This window comes from Neodiprion pinetum, chromosome 5, assembly GCF_021155775.2.
Source record: "Neodiprion pinetum isolate iyNeoPine1 chromosome 5, iyNeoPine1.2, whole genome shotgun sequence".
Lineage (NCBI taxonomy): Eukaryota > Metazoa > Arthropoda > Insecta > Hymenoptera > Diprionidae > Neodiprion > Neodiprion pinetum.
Window position 1 is genome coordinate 22,111,512 of NC_060236.1, and position 23,884 is coordinate 22,135,395.

At 38.1% G+C, this 23,884-nt stretch overlaps 4 protein-coding genes across 6 annotated transcripts in view; 2 read left to right on the forward strand and 2 right to left on the reverse strand.

Moving 5' to 3' along the window:
• The window catches only part of dlp (glypican dally-like), a 39,306-nt gene extending 32,529 nt beyond the window's left edge, over positions 1-6,777 (forward strand). The window contains exon 8 of the mRNA XM_046627682.2: positions 75-6,777. Coding sequence (XP_046483638.1) covers positions 75-526 — 452 coding nt within the window. The 3' untranslated portion in view covers positions 527-6,777. The remainder of the gene's footprint in view (positions 1-74) is intronic.
• Positions 6,208-9,774, reverse strand: LOC124219718 (mitochondrial nicotinamide adenine dinucleotide transporter SLC25A51). 2 transcript variants are annotated; one of them, XM_046627712.2, is made up of 3 exons: positions 9,366-9,774; positions 8,889-9,139; positions 6,208-8,051 (listed from the first exon to the last, which is right to left on the reverse strand). In XM_046627712.2, exons 2-3 carry the CDS (start codon positions 9,132-9,134, stop codon positions 7,338-7,340), a joined length of 960 nt encoding a protein of 319 aa, XP_046483668.1. In that variant the 5' UTR covers positions 9,135-9,139; positions 9,366-9,774; the 3' UTR covers positions 6,208-7,337. The 2 variants fall into 2 exon arrangements, with proteins under 2 accessions (XP_046483668.1, XP_046483669.1); XM_046627713.2 differs by lacking the exon at positions 9,366-9,774 and adding an exon at positions 9,217-9,348.
• A 1,728-nt stretch (positions 9,775-11,502) lies between these two features.
• Positions 11,503-12,801, forward strand: LOC124218532 (cytochrome b-c1 complex subunit Rieske, mitochondrial). The gene is made up of 3 exons (XM_046625071.2): positions 11,503-11,629; positions 11,843-12,020; positions 12,379-12,801. The coding sequence occupies exons 2-3, from the start codon at positions 11,845-11,847 to the stop codon at positions 12,668-12,670; spliced, it is 468 nt and encodes a 155-aa protein (XP_046481027.2). The 5' UTR covers positions 11,503-11,629; positions 11,843-11,844; the 3' UTR covers positions 12,671-12,801.
• Positions 12,706-23,720, reverse strand: LOC124219709 (myosin-2 heavy chain). Of its 2 annotated transcripts, none has more exons than XM_046627679.2 (27): positions 22,900-23,720; positions 22,085-22,177; positions 21,570-21,990; positions 21,198-21,299; positions 20,949-21,135; positions 20,396-20,621; positions 20,132-20,285; positions 19,928-20,057; positions 19,556-19,810; positions 18,687-18,860; positions 18,455-18,615; positions 18,096-18,378; positions 17,895-18,009; positions 17,696-17,810; positions 17,492-17,617; positions 16,246-16,596; positions 16,008-16,178; positions 15,315-15,470; positions 15,147-15,254; positions 14,592-14,894; positions 14,432-14,489; positions 14,231-14,372; positions 14,032-14,170; positions 13,843-13,946; positions 13,602-13,743; positions 13,383-13,492; positions 12,706-13,307 (listed from the first exon to the last, which is right to left on the reverse strand). In XM_046627679.2, the coding sequence occupies exons 1-27, from the start codon at positions 23,028-23,030 to the stop codon at positions 13,235-13,237; spliced, it is 4,530 nt and encodes a 1,509-aa protein (XP_046483635.1). In that variant the 5' UTR covers positions 23,031-23,720; the 3' UTR covers positions 12,706-13,234. The 2 variants fall into 2 exon arrangements, with proteins under 2 accessions (XP_046483635.1, XP_046483634.1); XM_046627678.2 differs by having other exon boundaries at positions 12,707-13,307; positions 13,602-13,746; positions 22,900-23,719.
• Positions 23,721-23,884: the final 164 nt, after the last annotated feature.

Sequence of the window (23,884 nt, forward strand, 5' to 3'; positions counted from 1 at the left end):
GAAATCGAGATGTTAATTCTGATCAAATTACGCGGCGCAGTTCTTTTAAGCGAGACTTTGTAAAATGATTTCAGAGGAGACTGGATACGGATCCGGAAGTGGTTCGGGAGACGGCGGTGACGACGATGATGGTCGCATCGACGACGACTTCGAGGATGAGAACATCGAGGGTGGCGACGTTGAGGGGAGAATTCTGGTGGAGGGATCAGGTTACGAGACGTCAACAAATTCGAGGGACAATCAAGACGCCTACAACAACAACAACAACAACAACAACAACAACAACAACAAGCAACAGACTACGACGACGATTCTTGGCAAAGACGAAAGTCCGGTTGTTCCTCCGAAGATCGACACTTCCGTTACGACAAAGAGCAAACCCGGTGCCAATAACAAGACTTTGTCAGTAGCTGGTAGCGGCAATGGTGTGTATAGACCAAAGATGTCACTCACCAGAGCACTGACTACGTACCTTTTCCCCATAGCCGTAATGTGGTTCGGCGGTTGTTTAACCGAGTGGCTGTGATCCGCCAGTTAATAATTAATATTATTTTAAACCTATTGGTTATAGGGTAAACATTATATTATTGCATTAATAACGCAATATTGTAAATATATTATATTATATTGTGACGATAATATCATTATTATTATTATCATTATTATTGTTAATGATACTGTGTTTTGTTATCACTCTCATCAAATTCTTCAATTGCGACGATGATGATGATAACGATGAAGATGATCATAATAATGATGATAATAACAATGATAGGAAACCCCCCGATCTGAGAGAAGATTGAAAATTGAAGGCGAAGAAGATAAGTGAGCAATTTTTTTCTACATCCTTTTCTTAACGTTTTTCTATATATTCAGTTTATGACGATAACCTTTCTCGTCAAAGGCTAATAATAATGCTAATGATGATAATAGTATCAACAATAACAAGGGTAATAATTTATAATAATAATATTGATATCACACGTGAGATTGTTACAGCAGCTTTGAAAAAGATGCTTTTTGAGAAAAGATTTAATCCGAAAATAAAAGTGATGATAATACTAATAATAACATTAATAATAATAATTATCTAGGTAGGGAAAAATTGCTTAACCCGTGAAATTGAAAAGAAATCACGTCTACGACGGTATCAAAGAAAGAAAAACTGAAGAAAAAAAGGATCTGAGAATGAAAGAAAACGAAATAACCAGATATACGTAATTCTAGTATAAAATAAAAGATGAAATAAAAATATAAACAAATAAATAGCGGTGCATAAACAATGAGCGTGAGAAACAAAAGTATACGAATGTGAGAAAGTTGTTCTTTTTTAAATATATATATATATATATATATATATATATATATATATATATGTACCTATGTGGGTGTTTTATTGAATAACAGCGTAAAGATTAATACTATAAGGAGAATTGAATGAGAAAAAACGAAAAGAGAAGTTATTTTGAAACTAGATTCTACAGAGTGTGATCAAGATCCAGACAATCATGAATGACTTGAAACCCGAAGACTGATTTCTCTTCGATTTTTTAAAGTTTTCCTTACAGTTTTTCTGGTTTTTTTCATTTATTTGTGCGCGCTTCAGAATATCAATGAAAGAATAAAAAATACTGTAATAAACTACTATGATCAGAGAGAATATTCAACGACGAAAAAATTAACGGAAAATAGACCAAATATTAGAAAAGTGCGCCAAAGTTGACTGTTTTTAAAATAATTGTATCCAAAGATATGGTTTTTGAATTTTTACGATGATTACTGGTTCCTCATGCTATCAAACTCACTTCTCAGGTTGTCGAGAATTTTTTTGATCATCCCTTTATTTACATACAACTGAGGGAATTTGTTGAACTATTATTATTATTATTATTATCATTATTATTATTATTATTATTATTATTATTATTATTATTATTATTATTATTATTATTATTATTATTATTATTATTATTCGTAATATTATTACAAATATGTGGTGTAACTAAGTACTTTGTTTAATTTTTATTTTATGTAAAATTGTTTGAATAACAATTATTATTATAAATGAAATTTAATATAATCTAATATAATGTAATTAATTGATTGACTCTGATTGATAATTCAAGATTTGAATATTATTAGATACAAGTATGTACGTAGATGCATACATAGGTATACTGTGTACAATGTAAGTGAAGAAAGAACAAGAGAGAAATAGAAAGAGAGAGAAAGAGAGAGAGAGAGAGTGTGTGTAGAATCGGTGTAGATAGAAAGTTAATGACAATGAATGACAGAAAAAACGAAAGGGAACAAGAAAGAAAAATCGTGAATCCTGTAATTCAATCTACGTTTTGTAATATAGAAATTCGGAATAGAAAATCTGAGAGAAAAAGAAAAAGGTAATCGATTCGATGTCGGCTTGGATGACAAACGTACATGCCATACTTACGTATAAAATATGACTATTATTATGTTTATTATGATTATCTTATGTACATAATGAAAGATCCATGATAGGAAGAAATTAATTTAAAAACAAATACAAAATAAAAATTGAAACGACGCGATAAAAATGTGGAATAAATATATGTGAGTATTGGAATATCCAAAAAACAATGATGACGCGAATATATAAACTATAACGGAGAAAAAAATGTACGCAATGATGAAATATGCATGTGTGTACAAATAATAGTGATACGTATTATGTACACGGCGCGGAAAATTGACGTGATTATCTAATGTTGATTTTTTCTGATTAGTACGCGAATAATTTACGAAAAAATTGAACGCACGTATATAAATTTAAATTATTACCTATTATTATTATTATTATTATTATTATTATTATTATTATTATTATTATTATTATACAGGGTAACTCAAGTGAAACGAATTTCTTTTCTTTCTTTTTTCAAATATCTTACACGGCACGTAATTTAAACTTAATTCGAAATCCTTCACTTTGGTTACAATCACAATTACGCTGCTACATTTTATTCATTATCATTTATATGACAGCAATTTTTTATCCCATCTCTTTATCCGTTCCACTCGAGTGAATATATATACTGCGTTATATGATATTTACAATGTGGCAATACTCTGCCATCTATTAACCTGACCTACTGCCAATATTAACCTATCTGAAAAAAGAGAAACGAGAGAACCCGACCCACATCCCACCCGAATCCCTGCCCGTCAATTCAATAATGTATTATATATAATTATTATTGCGAACAAATAATGAATACATAAATAAAAAATAAGAATAAAATTTAATGAAGGAAAACATATATATATATATACATATGTATATATATATAATTATTAAAATTATGTATACAATTGTATGTACATTGTACTTATAGTATATTTTATATGATAACAATAATCCTAATTTGTAATTTTATTTCCAATTTCTTATGTCTAATCTTTGAGTAAGTAATAATGAACAATTATGATTGATTACAGAGAGGGGATATGAGTTCTGAATTGAAAGAGTTATATGTAGACAGAAACACTACACGTACATCATATTTATGGCTGTGTGAAAGAATTGCAGTCATGTATCGTTGCTTCATTTTAACTCTTTTTTCTTTCTTCCCATACGGTTTGATGCCAGTAGTAATAATAATAATAATAATAATAGTGTTAATAATACTAATAATATTCACACTAATGACAGCAATAATACATCAGAATTGTGTTTCTTGTGAGAAATGTGTATAGCCTATACGATGTTTTGGGATTTATTGCAGCAAAACACATGGTAGTAAGGTAAGTGTGCCAGCTATTGACCCTGTCTCAGTAATTGACCTTCTTCGGTTGTATCTGTTTAATCCTTAGTTCTAAAATTAACAAAAAATAAATTTTCACTGTCTAACCCTCTAGTAATTGGTTTTAGTTACCCAGAAATTCACAATTTGTGCCATCAATTTATAATCTTGGAGAATAAAAGTATCAATAATTTGGTCGAACCATGTCAGTAACTGGTACACTTATTTTATTGTTGAAAAAGCAATTCCAACAGCGTCGTGTTGAACAATACTGCGTTTTTCGTACGATTCACTCTCTGTCAACCTAATTACTTAACAGAATAAATGCCTCACAGCTTCCATTGCACTGACAATAAGCTTCTTCTACCGTAATATTTCTATAATATCAACAGCTGACACGATCAGCTGTTCAATCGGTGTGGTGCCACATTATCCTGTAAATTCCAATACGCTATCAAGCGGGAAAAAATATCCTACGATTAACCGTGTCACATTTAATGATGTCAAAACGATCGAAACTATATCGGCTGCGTGACTGATCTGTTGTCATTATTATTCCTAATATGCTATCCACAAATCTAGTACTTCGCATATACATCACATATGCAGCAGATTGCAGCATATTTTTGCCTGTGTTCAAATGATTTGATATATACAATGTAGGAGATTATCTTCTAAATTAATTTGAAATCCATCGTTTTCATAATGCAACGGATCTGCCAAAACATCGAAACTACGAACACCTATTTACGACATTTTGATGCTGAATTCCAAATTCAAGCCGCACAGTTAGTTATATCCGATAAAAATATTATCTCAATTCGCAAGTTCAATTTAAGACCAATCGAGCAACACACATCCGATTTCAATCTTTTCTTTGAATCAGACACGTAGACGTCAATTGTTTATCATTTTGGTAATTACATGTAGAAATCGATAATTTGTGTATTGACGAATCCAACACAAATAAACGAAGATTAGACAAGCTCAAAGATAATAGAAAAACAGGAATTCCAAGTCGTATGTCGAAACGTGGTCGAAACGTGATCGAAACAGCCTGTAAGGCTCCCCTTCTCTGGAATCACGCATGCGCAATAGTCAAATCTTGGGCATTCCAGAATTCATAAACGGACGAGCACGAGCAGAACTTGCCACTTGTCACGTGAGTCTGAACGAGTCGAAATAGATATCACAACTTTCTTTGTACGGGTTTGAGACGCTTCATCCGTAAACATGAAATTGTCTTATAATTAAAATTTATATGACGGAACATAGAAGTTTCTTTTGATATAATTTTCTTCTCATTTATCAACCTCGCAGTTAGCCTTTTATTTTCTATTAATTTTCTTGCCTTGCTCTTTCTCTACAAAGCAAGTAAAATCTGCCTTACTATCAATTAAATCAACCTTCTGTTTATTTGATCGACCCAGCCTCAATCTCGTTCGGTACAATAGAAGACGGAATAATCTTCAAAATAAACCCAAGCGATTAAAACCCTACCCAACAATGAACTCTGCAGCATTAATTGTTCGCAACGAAGATTTCCTCCCGGGATATTTCAGCAGTTCATTGTACACATGTGGACATTAATTCAGAGACGGATTGTATTTCGTCCTAGTCGGTTAAGTTGGTAACGCATATTCAACCTGCAGCGCCACTGTCGGGCGGCCGTTACGGGCTGAATCTGCGTTACCAACGTAATCGACTCGGCCGAAAAACTAGCCGTCTCTGAATTAATTTCTGCATGTTTACATTGTGTATGAGTATCCGATCTTATTGCTTTCTCTAACAATAAGTATTGACAACGCAGGACAATAGTCAAAGCAACGCCCGCTTTCCAGGAAAAGGACCAGAGCTGTTTAACACTCAGTAGCCTTGAGCAGAGTCGGAATAATAGTCTATACAAAAGATAAGAAAAATCGCCGATGATATATCGATGTGGCGCCCAACAAAGTGGTAGTGTTGTGATATATATAATGAGCGTAGATTGTTCGGTAATTGATCAAAGGCACTGAAGAATAAATATACTACAATACATAATATTATATGGTATTATAGACACACGCAAAATACATAAACGTAATATAATGAGGAAATAATTTATTTATTGATCGTTTTACTAGTACGCGTACACTGTTACATACATGAGAAGGATTTTTTTTTTTTTTCATCCAACGACAACGATGGCAAAAACAAGATAACAATAATAGTGAAATGACAGCAGCCGCAATAAATTTATATATTTAAATTTCATAAAATCAGTCATTGCGTTTTTGCTTGAGCAACTAAAATGTTATTTCATCGCCTAAAACCAATTGAATGGATCGACGATTTTTGTATCATTTTTTCTACGTTAGTTCTTTCCTTATTCATTCTCTTTTCGCCTTAACTCTTTACCTTTCGATAGAAAGTATACATAAACAAGGTCACGGAAAGAAATTAATAAATCGCCCTACGAATATCGTGTAAAAATCAAATGTATATTTCTTTGAATTCAGCCTGTCGCTGGTGTTTTTTTTTTTTTAGATTCTTCACGTATAAAACAACAATCGATAAAAGTTTTCAATCGCCTAAACACAATAACAAGGAATGATGAGTTATCCATTTACCTACAACGCGTAAAAAACCCAAGAGACATAAATAATATCAGTGATAATACAAATAAATAATTTCTTTAACATTTCATTTACTTTGATCGTTAATATGACTTCATTGTGTATAAACGGTGAATAATTACATAAAAGGCAGTTTGTTTTAAATCTTCATTCAAATGCACACATTATTGATAACAATAATAATATTAATAAAACTTTGCTACTTATAGTGTACGTATCGTGTATTGTATATATACACAGTTATTTTTAAAAATTGAATTCTAGTACAAACAAAGAAAAACTTGCGCCAACCAGCGGCCCATCGATCGACTATATTTTCTTCACCCGTCACTAAAACGGTACGACGTATTATATGGCTTGATCTCGGTAACTTTCATTGAGGGTTTCTGATTGAAAAATCCATCACGGAATTCGTTAAGCAGAACGCGACAATTCAACTCCTGTTTTCGTTGTTTTTTGTATTAGGTACTGGGAGAAAGTTTACAAAAACCATAATTCGTGTAACCATAAATCGATCAAGTTCGAATTTCTGAGATCTTGATTGATTTGTGAGTTATTTTTAATGGGTTTCTTTTTTTTTCCATTACTTTGTTTGGTGATTTTTTCTTTAAAATGAACATTTTAAAAATAAAGATTTTTCGCTAACTAAACACGACATAAATTTTACAGTGATGCATATTAAGTGTAACTTTTTTGTCTTATTTTCACATCACTATTGACACTATGTACACAGTAAATGCCACAGATGTTGGAGATTGAAAGAAAAAGATTTAACAAAAATTGCGAGACAAAAAATAACGCCGTGAGAAATTGACTAATAACGAAACAATGATATCATTCCATCGAGCATTTGCGTTATTCTTCTCGTGATGTTTTTTTTTTGGTTATTTGTCTAAACACCTCGAAAATAGGTTTGAATAAAATAATCCGACGAGCAAAGGATTCAAACGAATATGATTTTCTTCAAAAAATCATAAGCGGCGTTTATTACACCCCAGCTGATAAACGACCTCATGTAATTGAGATGAACCCCCTTGTAGAAATGAGCGATGCTCTTGTCTCTCGATACGTAAATCTCCTTAACAACGCCCCAGAATTTCTCAAAATCACCGCCGACCTTGGTTTGCATGTGAATCTTGATGACGTTCATCGGGTAGAAAACTGTGCTGGTTAGGCCGCCGATAAGCGCGCCGCACACAAAATTGGTGAACAGAGTGTCCCTCCCAGCCATTAGGGTTTTCGAGTGATCCCTCAGGCTAAAGAACATCAGATTCGACAGACCGTTCCTGACCAGAATCGGGAACAAGCCTCGATAGCATTCCGGGATCCCGTGGTGTCTGAGAAGGTGCCTGAAGGCGTGCGAGGTGTTCCTGAACTTTTCGTGGTAGCGCCAGTCCTGAAGCAGCGTCTGAACCCGCTCAAGTGGCATCAGGATCGCCTCGGCGGTTCCCGCGATGTTCGCCGCGAGGAACTTGGAAAGGCCCGCGTTCTTTGTCAGCAGGTATATCCGCTTCCGGGTCCCTTCGTACACCCCGAACATTATGCTCAGCGAGAGCGTCTTCTGACATAACGGCGGCAGGATACCTCGGTACAAAAGGCGGACTCCTTCCTCGGATAACTGCTTGGCCGCCGCTCCTGCTGGCACACCTTCCAAAATCTACAGAGAGCGATTTTCAAACGATTTATTCCTTGTTCCACATGTTTCATGCACAATTTCCTGCAACTATCAAGGAATATACCAAAGGTTTACCCCAACGATTTTCTTCGTGGTGTTTTTCACGTTTCACAAAAACGTAACACATCTTTTTATTACGTACTAGTTTGGCCGTTTAGGGGATGAAAACAATCCTCAAAGTTTATTCCCAATTATCTAATTTCTCTATACACATAAATTTTTCCTCTAAAACCAATTGGACCAATTCTCTTCCCTCTGGGATTTTTTCCCATCTTTTTGGGGAGAGATACTTAATACGTGGGTAAATTAAAAAATAAAAAAAAAACCCGTTCAATATTGTTTCATGTATGTACTGCGACATATCACAGAATGAAGAAAATCGTTGAAGTTTATCTCGGGTACTTTCCTTGTGATAAAACTTTACCCTGAAATTCGAGATTAGATGATAATTGCGCGCGTGCAAAAATACGTTATTATTGGGTTAAAAAAAAAAGCACATATTATTGCACTCATATTATACATGTTAGGAACAAAGAATAAATGAATACTTTGTTAAGAAATAATTTATTTGTATGCAGATGCAGAGAGCTTATCTATCAACAGAATGATTCATTCAATACCGTCACATCTCTCTGAAATTGTTACTCATTGTTATTTCTACTGATCTATGAGGATGATGAGAATTTATTATATTAATTAATTTCATTTAGATCAACTCCTGCTGCACCTGTGAAAACCTGGCACGAATTGTGTGAATATATATGAGTTAAATTTTTGTGAATCAAAAAATTTGTCCAACAAATCCGTCTGTATCTTCACCTGACGAAATATTATCTTGTTAATAGGATAAGTGACTGTGACATTGATCACCGCCGCTCCCCAACCACAGGCAAACTCCCTGGCATCGTGGGACGTTATTTTCATTATCGACGAGAGTGGTATTTTTTCCTGGGCCGTGGCATTGACGTCTTTCTCCGAATCTTTGGACGCCCCAGACGAGGAAGAATTTGAGATAGCTGCTACGGATGGAAATATTAGAAATTCGAAATTTCCCTGCAGACTCATTGTACCTAAAGTAATGAAAATAAGTAACCGTTATTGAAAAATAACAACCAGAAAATTCAATCGATTGTCTCAGATTTCATACCTGTGATTGATGCTTCGTATCAAACTAAGAATATAAATAAACGGACGGACAGATAAAAAAGAGTAACAGATATATCTGTGTAGACCTTTGAAGTTGTTGGAAGATTGAAAATAAGTGAGGGTTAAAGGTGTTGCATAACCTATCCTAACCTTGAAAGCTAGCAGGTTTGAAGGTTGAGGCGGTACATTTCTTTATGTAATATGGCACGCATTCACAGTTCGCACGTTATTACGATGTTTTTATGATACGTAGGTTAGAAAACTATTGCGATTCGTCTTCTGGTTGTACTTCTCATTCAGCCCATTGCTCGAGATGTCAGTTTGTTCACTTGAACACGCAGACACGACGATGACTTTGATCCCTCGATATTGAGATCCACATTTACGAACGTATTGCACATTTTACGTATTTACTAAGAGAATTTGAGCGCTTTTAACACCGATTCATTCGTATAGAGATTGACAGAGCGGAAGAGAAACCTCTTTCACTAATCATCGCACTTGTTCTCATCTTTACAGTCTGCAGAAATTTCCAGCTGATAGCAGCTGTAATTCTAGCTCAACCTGCTAAATAAAATAGTAGAGTTTGATACCCGTAGCGCGATCTCTTGGAATACGTAGCAACTAAATGAAATTCACGATCTACGCCTATCAGTATATAGCCTACAATGCATGCGTTAAACATCGCGTTTTTTTTTTGTTCAATTTAATTAAAGGACATTACGCTGCAATTTCAGTTTGAGAGCTTTATTATTTATAATTTTAACAACATTTTAGAATTTTTTCATTGAAATTAATAACAAAATGGCGGCATGGCGGATGTAAGTAGCGAACGACTTCGAACTCCAGGGTTTTTGCGGTGGCGCATCTCCTGACATCACTGTCCAACTTGTAACAGAGTGAAAATTATTTGAGTACATAAGAATAACTTTTCGAGTTCAAGCTCACAGCCCCAATGTATAAAAAATGTTGTTTTTTTTTTTAAATTTTTTAAACAAATTTTTCGATTGAAATTTAAAAATCTAGCCACAAGATCGAATCCATAAACAAGTCTTGAATATTGTCTCAAAAGTTCAAGTTAATCAAATAATTAAAAATTAACCGAGAACCTGCGCCAACAGATTGAAAACGTAGTCGTTCGCTACTTATACATATATGCCATGTCGCCATTTTGTTATTAATTATAATAGTAAAATTCTAAGGTGTTCTTTAAACTATAAACAATAAAGCATTAAGAATTTCGTCTCTCCAAACACTGTTTCTAAGAATGTTGTGTGCAGATGATATGTTTAAATTTTTGAATTCTTGCTTCTAATGAAAAGCCTATATTATTATATTCTTCAACAATTATTTTCTCGTAATTAATGATATGTACATCCGCATATCATTTAATAGACGGCTTTGCCCGTCTTGCGTGGCTTCTCATTAAAAGCAAGACTTCAAAAATGTAAACATATCATCTACACACCACATTCTTAATGCTTGAAGAGACGAAATTCTTAATACATACATACCAGGCAACGAAAACAAATTCGAACTCACTGGTGATGAGTGGAGTAAGGCTCCGGCTAAGCATCTCTAGTCGTTAATTTTTCGAAGTCACCAAATTTTCGAATTTATATTCTTCTATAAATGATAAAGTTTTGTAATTCAAATTTCTCTAAGTTTATTCATTTTCTTTAAAAAAAAATACTACAAATAGGTATGATTTTCAACCGTCCAAGCTGTAACCCCCTTAAGTCTACCTGAGAATTTTGCAAAAAGCTTCTCAGTGTACCGAGTGTCACAACTTGTATCAGGGTCATATCACAAACTTGATCGAGCGTAACGAAGGTTAGAAGAACACGTTGTTAAAGTATTCTTCGAAAGCGTCGCGAAAGTTAGTGATTTATCGTTACATTTCGTTATGGGATGCAACACAGATCTACATATATACTTATCGTTAGAGATCAGTGGAATGCAATATGTAAGTTTATTTCATTACAATTGTCACGCCCTATCGATCTCGAGAATTATCAATAATTGATCTGTGGCTAAGTTCACATAATTCCTTCTTACCCTGTCAAAGAATGTATTTAATCAATATGATAAATCGTGGAGCGCTCAGAATCTGTGATTTTTCGATCGCTGTTAAAGTCAACACTTTTCTACCCTCGATATTCACAAGTATGTTTATATGGCCTTAATATTTTTAGACGTATCTAACGAACCATCAGAAATTCCAAACTATCAAATTGAAATATACTCCCATATTGTGACTCAAGATCGAAACCTCGGAGTTCTTCGATTCGCATACACCGATGTGCCAAAACCTAATTTTGACGATTATCGGAAAACTGCATTGAAGGATCCTCATTCTTCGACCGCAGCATCCGCAGATCGTCGTCGTGGAAGTGTTGCACTCGTCACCTTTTGTCAGTAACACGCCGCATTCCTTCGGAGTTACGAAAAACTAGTCTTTCAATTAGCTTATTGAATTTCTAAAAAATTATTCAAGCTTTCGTAACTCGTGTTAGTGCCTTGCGACTGCATATTTTGCAGAGTTTTCTATTTGCTTGATATGATTCGACAAACGTATAGAATCCAAGAATAATGAAGTAAATGAGGAATTGTGCTATTATTCACAGCTATGGGCACTGCTGCTCTTTACGGGGCGAAGACTGTTATCGCACAAGCACTGTCATCGATGTCACCATCGGCAGACGTCCTTGCCTTGGCCCAGTTAGAAGTGAAGTTGAACGATATCATAGAGGGTAAAACTAAAGTCTTCAAATGGCGCGGAAAACCACTCTTCGTGACACATCGGTATGTAAAAAATAATTTTGCTACTCTTAAGCTGAATGTGACACTGAATCGTTCTACTTTATCGAAGCAAAAATTTTCATTCCACACATTCGAAATTAGATTTGCAAACAAACATCGTAATAGTGAGCGGGGCGCATCACCTCACGTCTTTCGCACCTTCGTTATTTCGATTCCGCCTTCTGTGACAAAAATCGCGAACCTTAGAAGCTTCTTTAACCCTGGCACGATCGGAAACCGTTCATACACTTCATTCTTTACCGAAACAACGACCACAAAATACGATTTGCGAAGTCTCTTTTTTTTCAACTTTAATCTTTCGATAAATGTATTGCTCTCAAGTGAAATAAAACCGCTCTAGCACCCAGGAGATTATCGACCGAGAACGTCTAACGAAAATGTCGGATCTCCGAGATCCGGAGCCTGACGATAAACGTGTGCAACATCCGGAGTGGCTTATTGTCGTCGGAATCTGTACGCATCTTGGATGTGTCCCAATTCCGAATTCGGGCGACTTTGCCGGGGGGTATTATTGTCCTTGCCACGGATCGCACTATGATGCTTCGGCCCGAATACGCAAAGGTCCCGCTCCCACTAACATGGCGGTTCCACCTTACGCATTTATCGACAATGATAATGTCGTTGTTGGTTAAACTCAATATAAAATAAATCAATACCTAAATACTTTACACCTACAGTTATGTCGCAGTATATTCATTTTCGATAGTGAGATTCCATATATATCGTTCCATTTTACAATAACATGCTCCGCTTCTTTCTTTTCTACGGCTACGTTTTATATATTATATGTATATATATTTATATATATACAATTAAAATTTAACACAATTAATTACAAACTCGCAAGTAAAATGTACAATATACAACGATCTATAAATCTATACAATTTCCTAAATTTAGATATGTTACATATATTCATGTGTATTGTATACTTACAACATAACGTAAATTTAACGACATAGAGGCTGTTCCCGGATGATTAGAATTTTAATTTTCTCAGCTTTAGCATTTACAGACCTTTCGAAGTCTCCGAACTCGGAAATATCCCGTTACAGCTTCATGTTACGTTAACGTCTATCTAAATGCGGGTGGTTCGTCATCAGCTTGATATAAATTACAATCGATGTTACAATTAGACTGATACGTTAGTTTTATTTTAATTATATTTTACACAGGAAGGGTCGAAGGTTGTATTGTTAATTTTTTGAGGACATCGAATTTCTCGAGGAAGGTCTGCTCGCCTCCTGAGAAGCTCCTCTTCTGTCCAAGCTGCGGAAATCGGACGATTAGAATCATCGATATCTAAGTTGTTAGTTTTAATCCGCGGTGTTTTCCGTGCTTTACCTGTTACTCCGCGACGAACCCCTTTTGAACATGTCTGTCAACTTTTTCTTCAAGTTTCGTTTACCGTTTCTCGTATCCTGGTCATTGATGCTCGCCTCAGAGCCTGACGTCTGAGTAACAAAAGTGACATTCTTGAGTAGAAAAACGGAATCAAGCGGCAAAAAGATTTTTTGAACGAATAATGCAAAAAGTAAAAAACAAAAAACAGGCCTCACTCACCTGCATTGAGTAATCAATGGAACTATTCGGGTCGTCGACACTCGCCGACTTAGTCAGCTTCGTCGTTATTTTCCTTATGATACCTTTGTTGTATTTTTTGTCACGCTGAAGCAGCTCGCTCTTGGTCGAACCGCCCGAGAGCCTGCTGCAAAATTAAAGGCAATTGTATACCGTGAATTGTTATCTTTGCATCATCGAAATTGTTCCATTAGTGCTGCTGTTATGAAAAAAGCTATAGTACCTATCGACACTCGAGTCTCTCTGCATACTGAAGTGCCGCGAATCCACGTCCGAACCGTCCAAAGATTGCATGCTTGATACGTTGCTGTCATTGGCCCAGATCGTCTAAGATCACGATTTTACAGACGAATTAGACATGTGCAAGTTAGAAATCGACCAATTTTTTGTTACTATAATTATTGCCAACTACCTGTTGATCATTTTTTCCCGCTGTTTGTTCCAGGGACACACTCTTTCTTTTCAAGCTCGACTTATTCGACTTATCTTGATAGCCAACGCGACTCAGAGTTGTTCCTCTGCTCGTTGAGTCGCTTTCGATAGACGTTGACCTGACGGAAATATGAGTTAAAAAAAAATAATAAACTCTCTGGAAATCAATCGTCACTTACCGCTTTCCAAATTTCTTAGCCTTCACCGCTAAACGGTCGTCGAATGTCTTTTTCGTGTCCTTCAACTCTTTCGCAACCTCCATCAGCTTTCCAATCGTGTATTCAAGCTTCTCCGTTCTTCCACCCAAATCCTTGGTTGATCCTGGAAAAAACGTGGTAAAAAAAAATTGCCTCGGAGTCACAATCGACTCAACTTCATACCTCTGATATCTTCCCTCGAGTCCATCATGCCTGGTGATGATTCCCTAGATTTTGGTCCCTAAAAAACCATAAAACAAACGTTGGAGATTTCAAGAAAATTTTCCATCAGTCAAGACATTTTTCATGATTAAATTTCAGTGGTCCGAATGCTTTGAATCACCTTCAATCTCCTCGGCGGTGTCGGCGTGTAAGTGTCGCTGTTTGATGTCTGTTTACCATTGGAACCGTCATTGTTAGGTTTCGACGCCTGTAATTCCGGGAACAATTTCATCAGATCATCAACCTGCTGAAGAATCACGTTTACGCTACGAGCCTCGTTGTGTTCAAGACGTCTTTTGCTCGCAATAATGTCCCTCAGCTCTTCGCGTTCCCGTTCGTGCCGCTCCTTCTCTCTCCTCATTTTTTCGTTACTTGTCCGCAATTTTGCGTGAGCATCTCGCAGCTCGAGCAAATCGCACTGGAGCTGAAAAACGATTTTTTCGTGACATTACTAACTGACGTTCAGCAGCTGGAAGTCGAAAGTATTATCATCCTCGAAATTATGAAGTCATAAACGCATAAAATCTTTGAAACACATTAAATCCTGAAATCCTCTGAAACTTCGTGAAATCCAAAATGCTCGTGGACTGATAATATAAACCGCAGTTCTGGCGTACTGATGAAGATTAACCCCAGTTAATCAACGCTTGGCTGTAAATATTTTCCGGACACTCACCTCGATCAGTTTCTTTTTGTTCTCTTCCTTCTCCTCGTCAAATGACTTCTTCAGCTGATCCTGCTTCCTCTTATTCTCTAGACGCTCCTTGTCACGTTCTCTTTCGATCTGAAACGCGATTTTTGACCATACTCAAATATATTCGGCATCAAATTATTCTTCTCATACCTCGAACAATGTCTGCCTGAGATCGCGAGCCAGTGTTGCGGTTTCTTGAAGAAGCCTCTGCTGCTCCTCTCGCTCCTTTTGCCAGGCAAGTTCCATTCGGACTTTCAGACCTGGAATTTTCGTCCGCCCGCTCGAAAGGAGGCGCTCCTCTTCCAACTATAATTCCAAGTGTCAATAATTGTTTCAGCACCGGGTGACGTGACTGATTTAGGAGTATTTATACAAGAATCAGCCTGATTGTTTCGCAAAGGTTAGATTTGAAATATTTTGTAAAATGATTCTGCTATTTTGAAAAAATGCGCTCCGGTCAGCTACGACTGAATAAATATTAATCAATCTATTCATTTTGCTGCGAGATGGGCTTTGAGGTTATATTTTGCGAATTATTTGATTATTAATTCATTTCACAATTAATCGGTCCCAGCTGACTAGAGCGTACTCGCAACGATCTGAACGATCATATTACAAAAAATTCGCAATTGAACGGATGTTTCAAAAGAAAACGGGATCGATTCTCACAAATACTTTTAGATCGGTCACGTGACCCAGATGCGATGAAGGCAATATGGCGTCACACGGGGTGAACAGCTGATCCTTTCAGGTGAACTTAATAACGAATATCAAGGCACAAACAACGTCGTACATGTTGTGTTAATTCTTTTTTATGAGATGTAATAAAATGACTGTAATAACCTCGTTCACACGCGATTGCATCTCCGAAAGTTTGACCTGCCATGCGGATCTCTCGGAAACGAGTTCTGTCTTCAGTTTCGAGGACTCGAGCCTAGTCTCGGACAGCTCGTCCTCCATACAGCTGATCTGCTTTTCGAGGACCGTAACGTTATTCGCGATTACTTCCTCGTCCTGAAAAATATCAGACCGAGATGACGAAGGCCCGGAATTATTTCCCAAAGATCAACGGAATCTTTACCTCGTCCGATTTTCCCGTCGACGTGTTCGACTGCCTTCGTTTCCGTACCGCCTTCAAATCCCCGATCGTTCTCTGGGCCCCCTCAAGCATGTGCTTGTAAGTGTCGCGTTCTCGCTTGTAGCGCGAGAGCTGGTTTTGTATCGACTGTATCTCATCGTTTATCGCCGTTATTCTGTGCTCGTATCGCATTTTACACTGCGCCAAATCCGCCTTCCGCACCTTGTCCGCGTTCGACAAAGCGCTCTTCGCCTTTCGCAGCTCCGTTTCCAATGCCGAAGTATCCGCTGACCAGTTCTTCTGGATCTTCGAAACGCTCTCGTAATCCTGAAGCCTGCTCGTCAGGTCGTCGTTCTAGAATTAATCGTCACAAAAATGACATATCGTTTTCATCTCATGTAAATACCACGCGTCAATTGATATAGTCGTGATATTAGGATGCAGATACCGCGAGTTTTCTGTAAAACTCACCATTCAACAGTTGCAGATAGGCAACCGAAGCTATAGGAACATGCCTATCTGCTAGCGTTGAGCGGTCAGATAGTGTAAGGTGGGAGGAATATAATTAGTTCAACGAAAGTTAAATAAAGTTAAAGGAGTTTGATTGAGTAGATTTCAAGACTGAAAATATCTACTCGAAAAATCGCATATTCTCGTCAGAGGCAAGAGTTTGTTACATCCGGTGTACCACCACACGTCTTTCTCATCCAATGGCTCCTGCTTGATAATTCTCCAATATTTCTTATATTAACTTCACAGTCTCTATCCTGTCCTCCTATTTCCATCCAGCCTCACGCTACTCGTTATCATACTTACTCAGCTAATTCCATTCCGCTCACTCTGGATTTTCACGCCTGTCCTTGCACCCATACGCTTTGTCTCCAACCTCACTCGTACTCCAACTCTCAAAAACCACACATCTCACTCAAAAACCAACTCTTTCTCACGAGACATCTCCAAACCTTACATTCAATCACATTCAATTGCATTCGCCAAATGATATTCAAATCCACTTTCTTAAGTGAACTACATTTCGTCAAACATCAATCAGTAATCAACATCCTACCAACATCCCTTCGGGTGTAATTACTTCAAGCGGGAAAGAACCCATATCAGTAGTCCATAACGGACGTAAAAAATTTAACTTGGAGCTAATTTTCCTGATTGAACTATCTAATTAACAAAAATCGAACATTTTTACACCTGCACTAAGATCTTGATCACGAATTGATAATATACTCGTACTTACTGCCTTTTTCACCGCGTCCAACTGCTCGGTGAGCACAGAATTCTCTTTCCTCAGTCTTGCGACTTCATCGTTTTTCTCATCGATGGACGATTTGCTGGCTGATTTTTCATACTCGCGTAATTTCTCCTGAAAAGCGAATTGTCGATGTAATAAAAAATAAAAAACTTGAGCTGATGCCGTTGAAACAGTTATCCGAACCCTCACCTCCATACGTAATTTTTCTTTAACCCACTCGTCTTCTTTCTTATTGTACGTTTCACGTATTGCTTTCAACTCTCCCTCGATCCGATTTATCTCGTGCTTACGGTCCAGCAGCTTGCTGCAATAAAAGTTGATAAATAAATCGTGAAAAAAATGCGGGGATAAACGAAAAATGAAAATTTTAAATCTGCGAAGAGTTTACCTGGTCAATATCGTATTTTGACTCTCAAGATGGGCTCTCGAATCGCCCAGGACTCCGTACTTCACGTTTAAATCATCGTACAGCTTTACTCCGGTTTTTACTTCCTTTTCCAAGTCTGCGGTAAAATCAATGCAGGGTAAAATCAAGCTTTCAAAGCTCCTGTAATCTACACTTAATAAAAACCAAACTGATGTAACTGACTTGAAATTTTTTCGGTGTAAGTTTGCTTCATCTCGTTCAACTTCTTCGCATTAACACCGGCCTTTTCAAGACTAAGAATCTTCTTCTTTAGGGTAGCGATTTCGCCCTCTTTACCCTGAACAATTTTTTCACTTTCGGTCCGAACCTTTTCCAGCTCCTTTGATAATTCTGCGACCTCGGAACTCGTTTTTGAGATCTTTGCTGAGCAGGAATTCCTCTCGTTCTCCAGTTCCAGTTTAATCCGCTTCAGCTCTCCCTCGAGCTGAGATTTGCTCGTTTCGACCTGAGAGAATATTGGATTTGAAAAATATTTCTACCGCTCAATAATATCAGAATTCTTATTTTCACAATGCACTCACGGATGCGAGTGTCTTTACTATCCGTCCCTCCTTTTCCACGCACGTCGTCAGATCGTTCTGTAAATTTTTACACCTCTCTTTTTCCACGTATAGTTCTTTCTTCAGTTCGTTCATCGCAAATTCTATTCTGGCGCTTTCTTTACCGGACGATGTCGCCGATTCTAAATTGTGTTTAACAAAAAATGAAACCCCGAAAATTTTTTGCCTCGAAAAAATATTTCTAATGGTTTACCGAGATCCTTTTTAAGCTGAACCACCTCGTTGTAGACTTTCAGCTTCTCCGCGGATAGCGACAGCAATTTGGACTTCAGTTTTTCCTTCTCTTCGTGAAGTTTCACTCTTTCAACATCCCACGAATTTCTCTCTTCCTTGTTCAGGCTGATCGCATCCTCGAGTTTCTTCTTGACTGTATGGAAGAGAAAAAATTCGCTGTACATGTAATCGATATTCGGCTCGATCGTTTCAATTTCCATCATTCATAATTTTCTCAATTGCACGTGGAGCGATCGTTATTTCGAAACTGTTTCTCGAAGCTGTGAGAACGTGCGCACCGTAAATGAGAATCGGGCAGTGCCACGCGCTGTTCGAATAAAGAATGAAAGAAAAAAAAATACTGCGAGTCGTGCCACGTTATTATACAAGTCTGATTACGTCCCCCGACCGCATGATATTGTATACGCAGGAAGCAGGCGCATAACTGCATGTTCCCATTATTAGAAACGATATACATACCGCTGCTCTGGAATGAGGTTCAGTTCTACTTTACCGGCCGGGTATCACCGTTCTCAATTCAATTTTCTAATGCCTTATAAGCCGCTCCGCGCAATCTGCACGCACAACACGCCTCCGGCCGACTTTATATCATTATATTACACAAAGAACCCTGTGCGGTTTCGATTCACAGAGTGCCTGAAAAGCTACCGCTGGATTGAATTCTAATTGATTTATAAGGCGGGAAAATACAAATTCCGTTATTTGAATTTGAAAATTGGCGCTAAATTTGAAACAGTGTTCTTCCTTATATTCTTGTTCCTACTTATCGTTTTAGTAATTTCAATACCACGAATACGTGGAATCGAATAATGTTTAAATGGAACTAACGCATCAGGAGTTCGGACGATTTGTTGTCGTCCGAAGAAGGCGGCTTGCTGCTTTTTTCCGTCTTCTTCGTGTCTCTCTCGGCGTTAAGTTCTCTCGTTGCTTTGTCGAGCTTCTGCTTCAGGAGTTCGCATTCTTTGACGAGTTTTTCCTGGTTCTTCAAATTTTGGGAATCATCCTGAGGAACCACCGCAGGAATTCCCGTCACTTCAACGTCTTTTCCTTCGGTCACGGTTATAATCATACCGAAAATATCAGCTGCGAAAAGTAATGAAAATGATTAGACCGAGACCAACTTCGAAAAATTTTACCCTCAGTTAAATTGCACGTTACAAATTCAACTTCACTTAATGATATTAATATTCAGCTCCTCACCTATTTCCTTCTCGAGGTCGTCCACCATCTTTCTTAGTTGCAGCTTTGTCGTGTAATCAGTTGTTTTTTTCGCCGTGCGATTTTTGTACTCGTTGACCACCTTGCGTAGCGTCAACTCCAATTTCCTTAACTGTGAAAAATACACGATATTCGTACATGTACAATTACCAAATTCACGATTAAAAAATTGTGTGCGGTTTTTACCCCATCGAACTGGCTTGATATGCTCGTTTTTTCACTTTCCAACTGCTCGACTTTTCGCTCGACTTTTCTCAACTTGAACGAGAGGATTCGACAATTTTTATTAGACTGTTCTAAGTCCTTACGAAGAGTCGTATACTCGTCAGCCTGCTCTTCCCTGATCAGAGTAAGGTAAAACAAAAATAATAAATGAAATTAAAAAAATATAAAAAATGATTTTAGTCACAGAAAATTACGGATCAATCTTGTAAAATTAATAATTCATGCCTGAAGTTGTCCTGCATCTCGTATATCTCTTCCTCCAAGTCCCTGATTTCCTTCTTCATGTCTTCATTCTCGTCCATCAGAGTTTCACACAGAGTTTCCGCGGCCTTCAATTTCGACTTGAGCTCCTCGTTTATCTTATCTTTTTCCGAACGGTTCGTCTTAACGTTCAACTCCTTTTCCAAGCTTCTGAGCTTCGTTGAAAGCCCAGATTTCTCTTCGGTTAAAGCTACGTAAGAGGAAGATCGATGGATGAAACAACGAAACCAAAAGTAAATTACCAAAAATAATAGCCGTTTTGCCTGCTCATCACATTCAATTCACGATATACAGGCGTTTAGTACGAATATCGTAGCGTTATTTCTTGTGATTTATAATATTATTATACGAGAAGTGAAAGGCTTCCGTACGAAAGGAACGCATGTGAATGAAGCTCGTGATAAATATGTGCGATGAAAGTCTCGCCGCGTTGAAATCTATGTGAATTAGCGGCGAAACTGGCACCTCACTTCGTTTAACTTAAATTTTTATCAATATTCATGAATAGCGGTTACACCTTCGGTTTTAGCCTGAAGATCTTTGACAGTTTTTTGAAGCTTTGTTACTTCGTTGCTCGACGATTTATTCGAGACGGTGTCCATCGTTGCTAGTCGACGAAGCAGAATGTCGCTCTTCTCTCTCTCGACCTTTTCGCAACGCGTTCTCATCTCGCTCAGCTGACCTTTGAGCTTCTCGATTTCATTCTGAAAGTCACCAACCAAGTTAAATCAGCCTGCGACACGATCAGTCACTTCAAACTTCATACCTTCTCAGTTTTCCCGCCCTTATCGCTACTTGAATCGCTCCGTTTATCCTTCCCAGATTCGGTTAATTTCACTCCGTTTTCCGACGGTCGAGATTTCTTCACCTGGTGGAAAAAAAATCTTTCAGTCGCAGGTCGATTTACTGTAAACGGAAATTCCGAGGGCCTGATAATTTTCAAACGAGAGCGAATCCAAGTTTCGACCAATCGGAGCGAAGCGCATCGGAGCGACCGTTACGAGAAGCTGGAACGCGATTGGTCAGAACGTTCGAACGCCTGTAGTTCGAAAACTATCAAGCCTACAAGAATTTCATCTGAACGAAATCTGCTCGGTTTTTAGCGCAGAAAACGTCAGCCAGGGACACATCGTTCCACCTGTATGATGAATTCAACGTCTGTATTCGACGACGCGGGATTGTCGGTCTCGTCGACGACGCTCTTGACGCTTTTGATCTGCAACTTTTGAGGCAAGTTCGGGGCGTCCGTACCGAGCTCTGCGACATCATCGGCTACCAGGGAGTTCGAAAATCGTTTGAAGGTATAGCTGTCAGACTGTGAACCCGTGTAGGCCCGCTGCTTTCCTGCCAATTGCCCCGGAGCAGCGGGCGCTTGGCTCGTCTCCGCTGACTCAGCCTCGGTTTCCTTCTGCCCGAGATTGTCTATCGTCGACGTCGACGACCAGCCGCCGCTCAGTACCTGTTTCTTTTCGCCAAGTCCCTGCTGGTAGAGCTTGGACTCATCCTTCGACAGGTTCGACGTCGAGGCCCAAGTTCGCTTGTCTGTGTTCTCGGTTGAGCTGAAATTTTTTTGTTATATTTTTTTCGGATTCCGACACTCGGAGGCAAGCGTTTTTTTCTTTCGCGCATGTAAATGGTTTGGGGCAAACCCACCGGCTTGTGGCTGGTTCCCACGGCGAGAGGCTTGGTGACGAGGCTGTCGTGTCTTTCAAAGTACCTTTTTTTCCTATGTGCTCTTTGTAGTCTCTGAAAAATATCGCTTCAATCTATACAGTGAAATTGAAATACAAACGGAAGTTTTTATGAAAAATTGGATATTTGTGATCATCGTTGCATTCTATATCGCTTTTATTATTCATATATTATATTTTTACACGCAAGCCTGAAAGAGATTATTTGGAATTCGATTTCGCAAGGAGGGTTATTAATTCCAGAATTGTGTCTGGTGCGTACAGACGATATTTCAGCTATGAGCTTTGTGCGGGGAGTTCAGACCTCGATTTCCTAATAGTCTCTCTGCGTGATGCTATTCTCGTACTGCAGCACAAATTACTTGATGCCGATTCACGGAGTAGTAGCGAGTATACTATAAAGTGGGCAATTTCTGCAATACCAGAAATGTAGGTGTATACGTATGTAAACTTAGCCCTACCCCGGGTACAAAGATTGATGCCATAAGCAGAACCTAACCTAATTGAATCTGGATCCCAGTTTTCGGTACAAATTTTTGATTATCAAGTGTGACATGATAGCTACAAAACAGTGAATGGTCTCGTTTGAATGCTCGCGTCGACGCCGATTCCAGAAAAATGTGAACCTCTTCCGAAATTCTCGGGAATTTGCTAACAAGTTTACAGAAATAGTGTTTTCAGAGGAATCGCTCGCTCAGCGAAGTCCTCGTGTCGCGATTCTCGGCAAGTAGTGGTTTTAAAATTAATTTCATGCTGCTGCACATGTTGTTTTTTTACCTGAAACATCGCTTGCACCTCGTCGGCCACCGAACCTGGGGGTGAAATCCTAACGGACAAAGGGTGTCACCCTTCGCCGTTGGATATAGATGGTGCATTTTGGGTAAACCTTTAACGCCTTTGGAATCCATGGTGACGGCTGTTGTATTACGCAATCACAAAAAGTAAATTTCCTTCGATTGTTACAAAACGTGCAACACTCTTATGTACTTATCTATAGTTTGTTTATCGTGTTTTTCGTTCGTTTCTTTTTTTATCGTCATAAAACGAACGATGAAAAATAAAAAAACAAAATCCGCCAATTCGCAGCCTTTATAAAAATTCCTCTACGACACATGTCATCGCGTGTATCGCGTCAAATAGGTAGAGATTCCTCAACGAGAACACATAATCATTCGAACAATTGTAATTATTATCAATCCACGAATAGTATTTCTTTTTCTTTTTTTTTCTTTTATCCGCACCAACCACCGCGCTCGCGGTCAAACTTTTATTCTGCTGCCGCTTCACTTCTGTGATGTAAAAAAAAATCACCGATGCCTCGTATAGGTGAATCATTTTCCCAGCACTGCGTGATATCCGTTTCTTTCTACCTCCTCGAATTCACTAATTAGGGCTAACATTATGTCTTTTGGCGGCTCTATTTTCCACCTTCTCTTCTTCGCCCTCTCTCTCCCTTTCTTCTCTCTCTTTCGGAGGGCATGCACACACGCATGCACTCGCAGGTACCGACTGACTCTGCACCCCGCCGGGCTACTACTGCTACCCAGCTCTAAAAGAAAAAGAACAACGAGGTGAAGAAGATGATGATGACGATGACGACGAAGAAGCAGAGAGAAAGATGCGATCCTGCCGACGAGTGGAGTCGAGACGACGCGAGTGCGTGTCGGATTGGATATCCGCCAATGTATATATTTATACCTTAGTCTATATATAGATTAGATACCCACCACTACGCACAATATTCTCAAACTACTACGTTATA

Bases quoted from the DNA above. Each gene is read 5' to 3' on its own strand.
- LOC124219718 (XM_046627712.2), bottom strand. From the start codon at position 9,134: ATGAGTCTGCAGGGAAATTTCGAATTTCTAATATTTCCATCCGTAGCA. The intron at 8,052-8,888 runs GTGAAGATACAG...CGCTCTCTGTAG, and splicing joins ACAAGATAATATTTCGTCAG to ATTTTGGAAGGTGTGCCAGC.
- LOC124218532 (XM_046625071.2), top strand. From the start codon at position 11,845: ATGGGCACTGCTGCTCTTTACGGGGCGAAGACTGTTATCGCACAAGCA. The intron at 12,021-12,378 runs GTATGTAAAAAA...AAACCGCTCTAG, and splicing joins CCACTCTTCGTGACACATCG to CACCCAGGAGATTATCGACC.
- LOC124219709 (XM_046627678.2), bottom strand. From the start codon at position 23,030: ATGGATTCCAAAGGCGTTAAAGGTTTACCCAAAATGCACCATCTATAT. The intron at 18,616-18,686 runs GTAAACCATTAG...AACACAATTTAG, and splicing joins TCAGCTTAAAAAGGATCTCG to AATCGGCGACATCGTCCGGT. The intron at 17,618-17,695 runs GTGAGGGTTCGG...TTCGCTTTTCAG, and splicing joins AAGAAAAATTACGTATGGAG to GAGAAATTACGCGAGTATGA.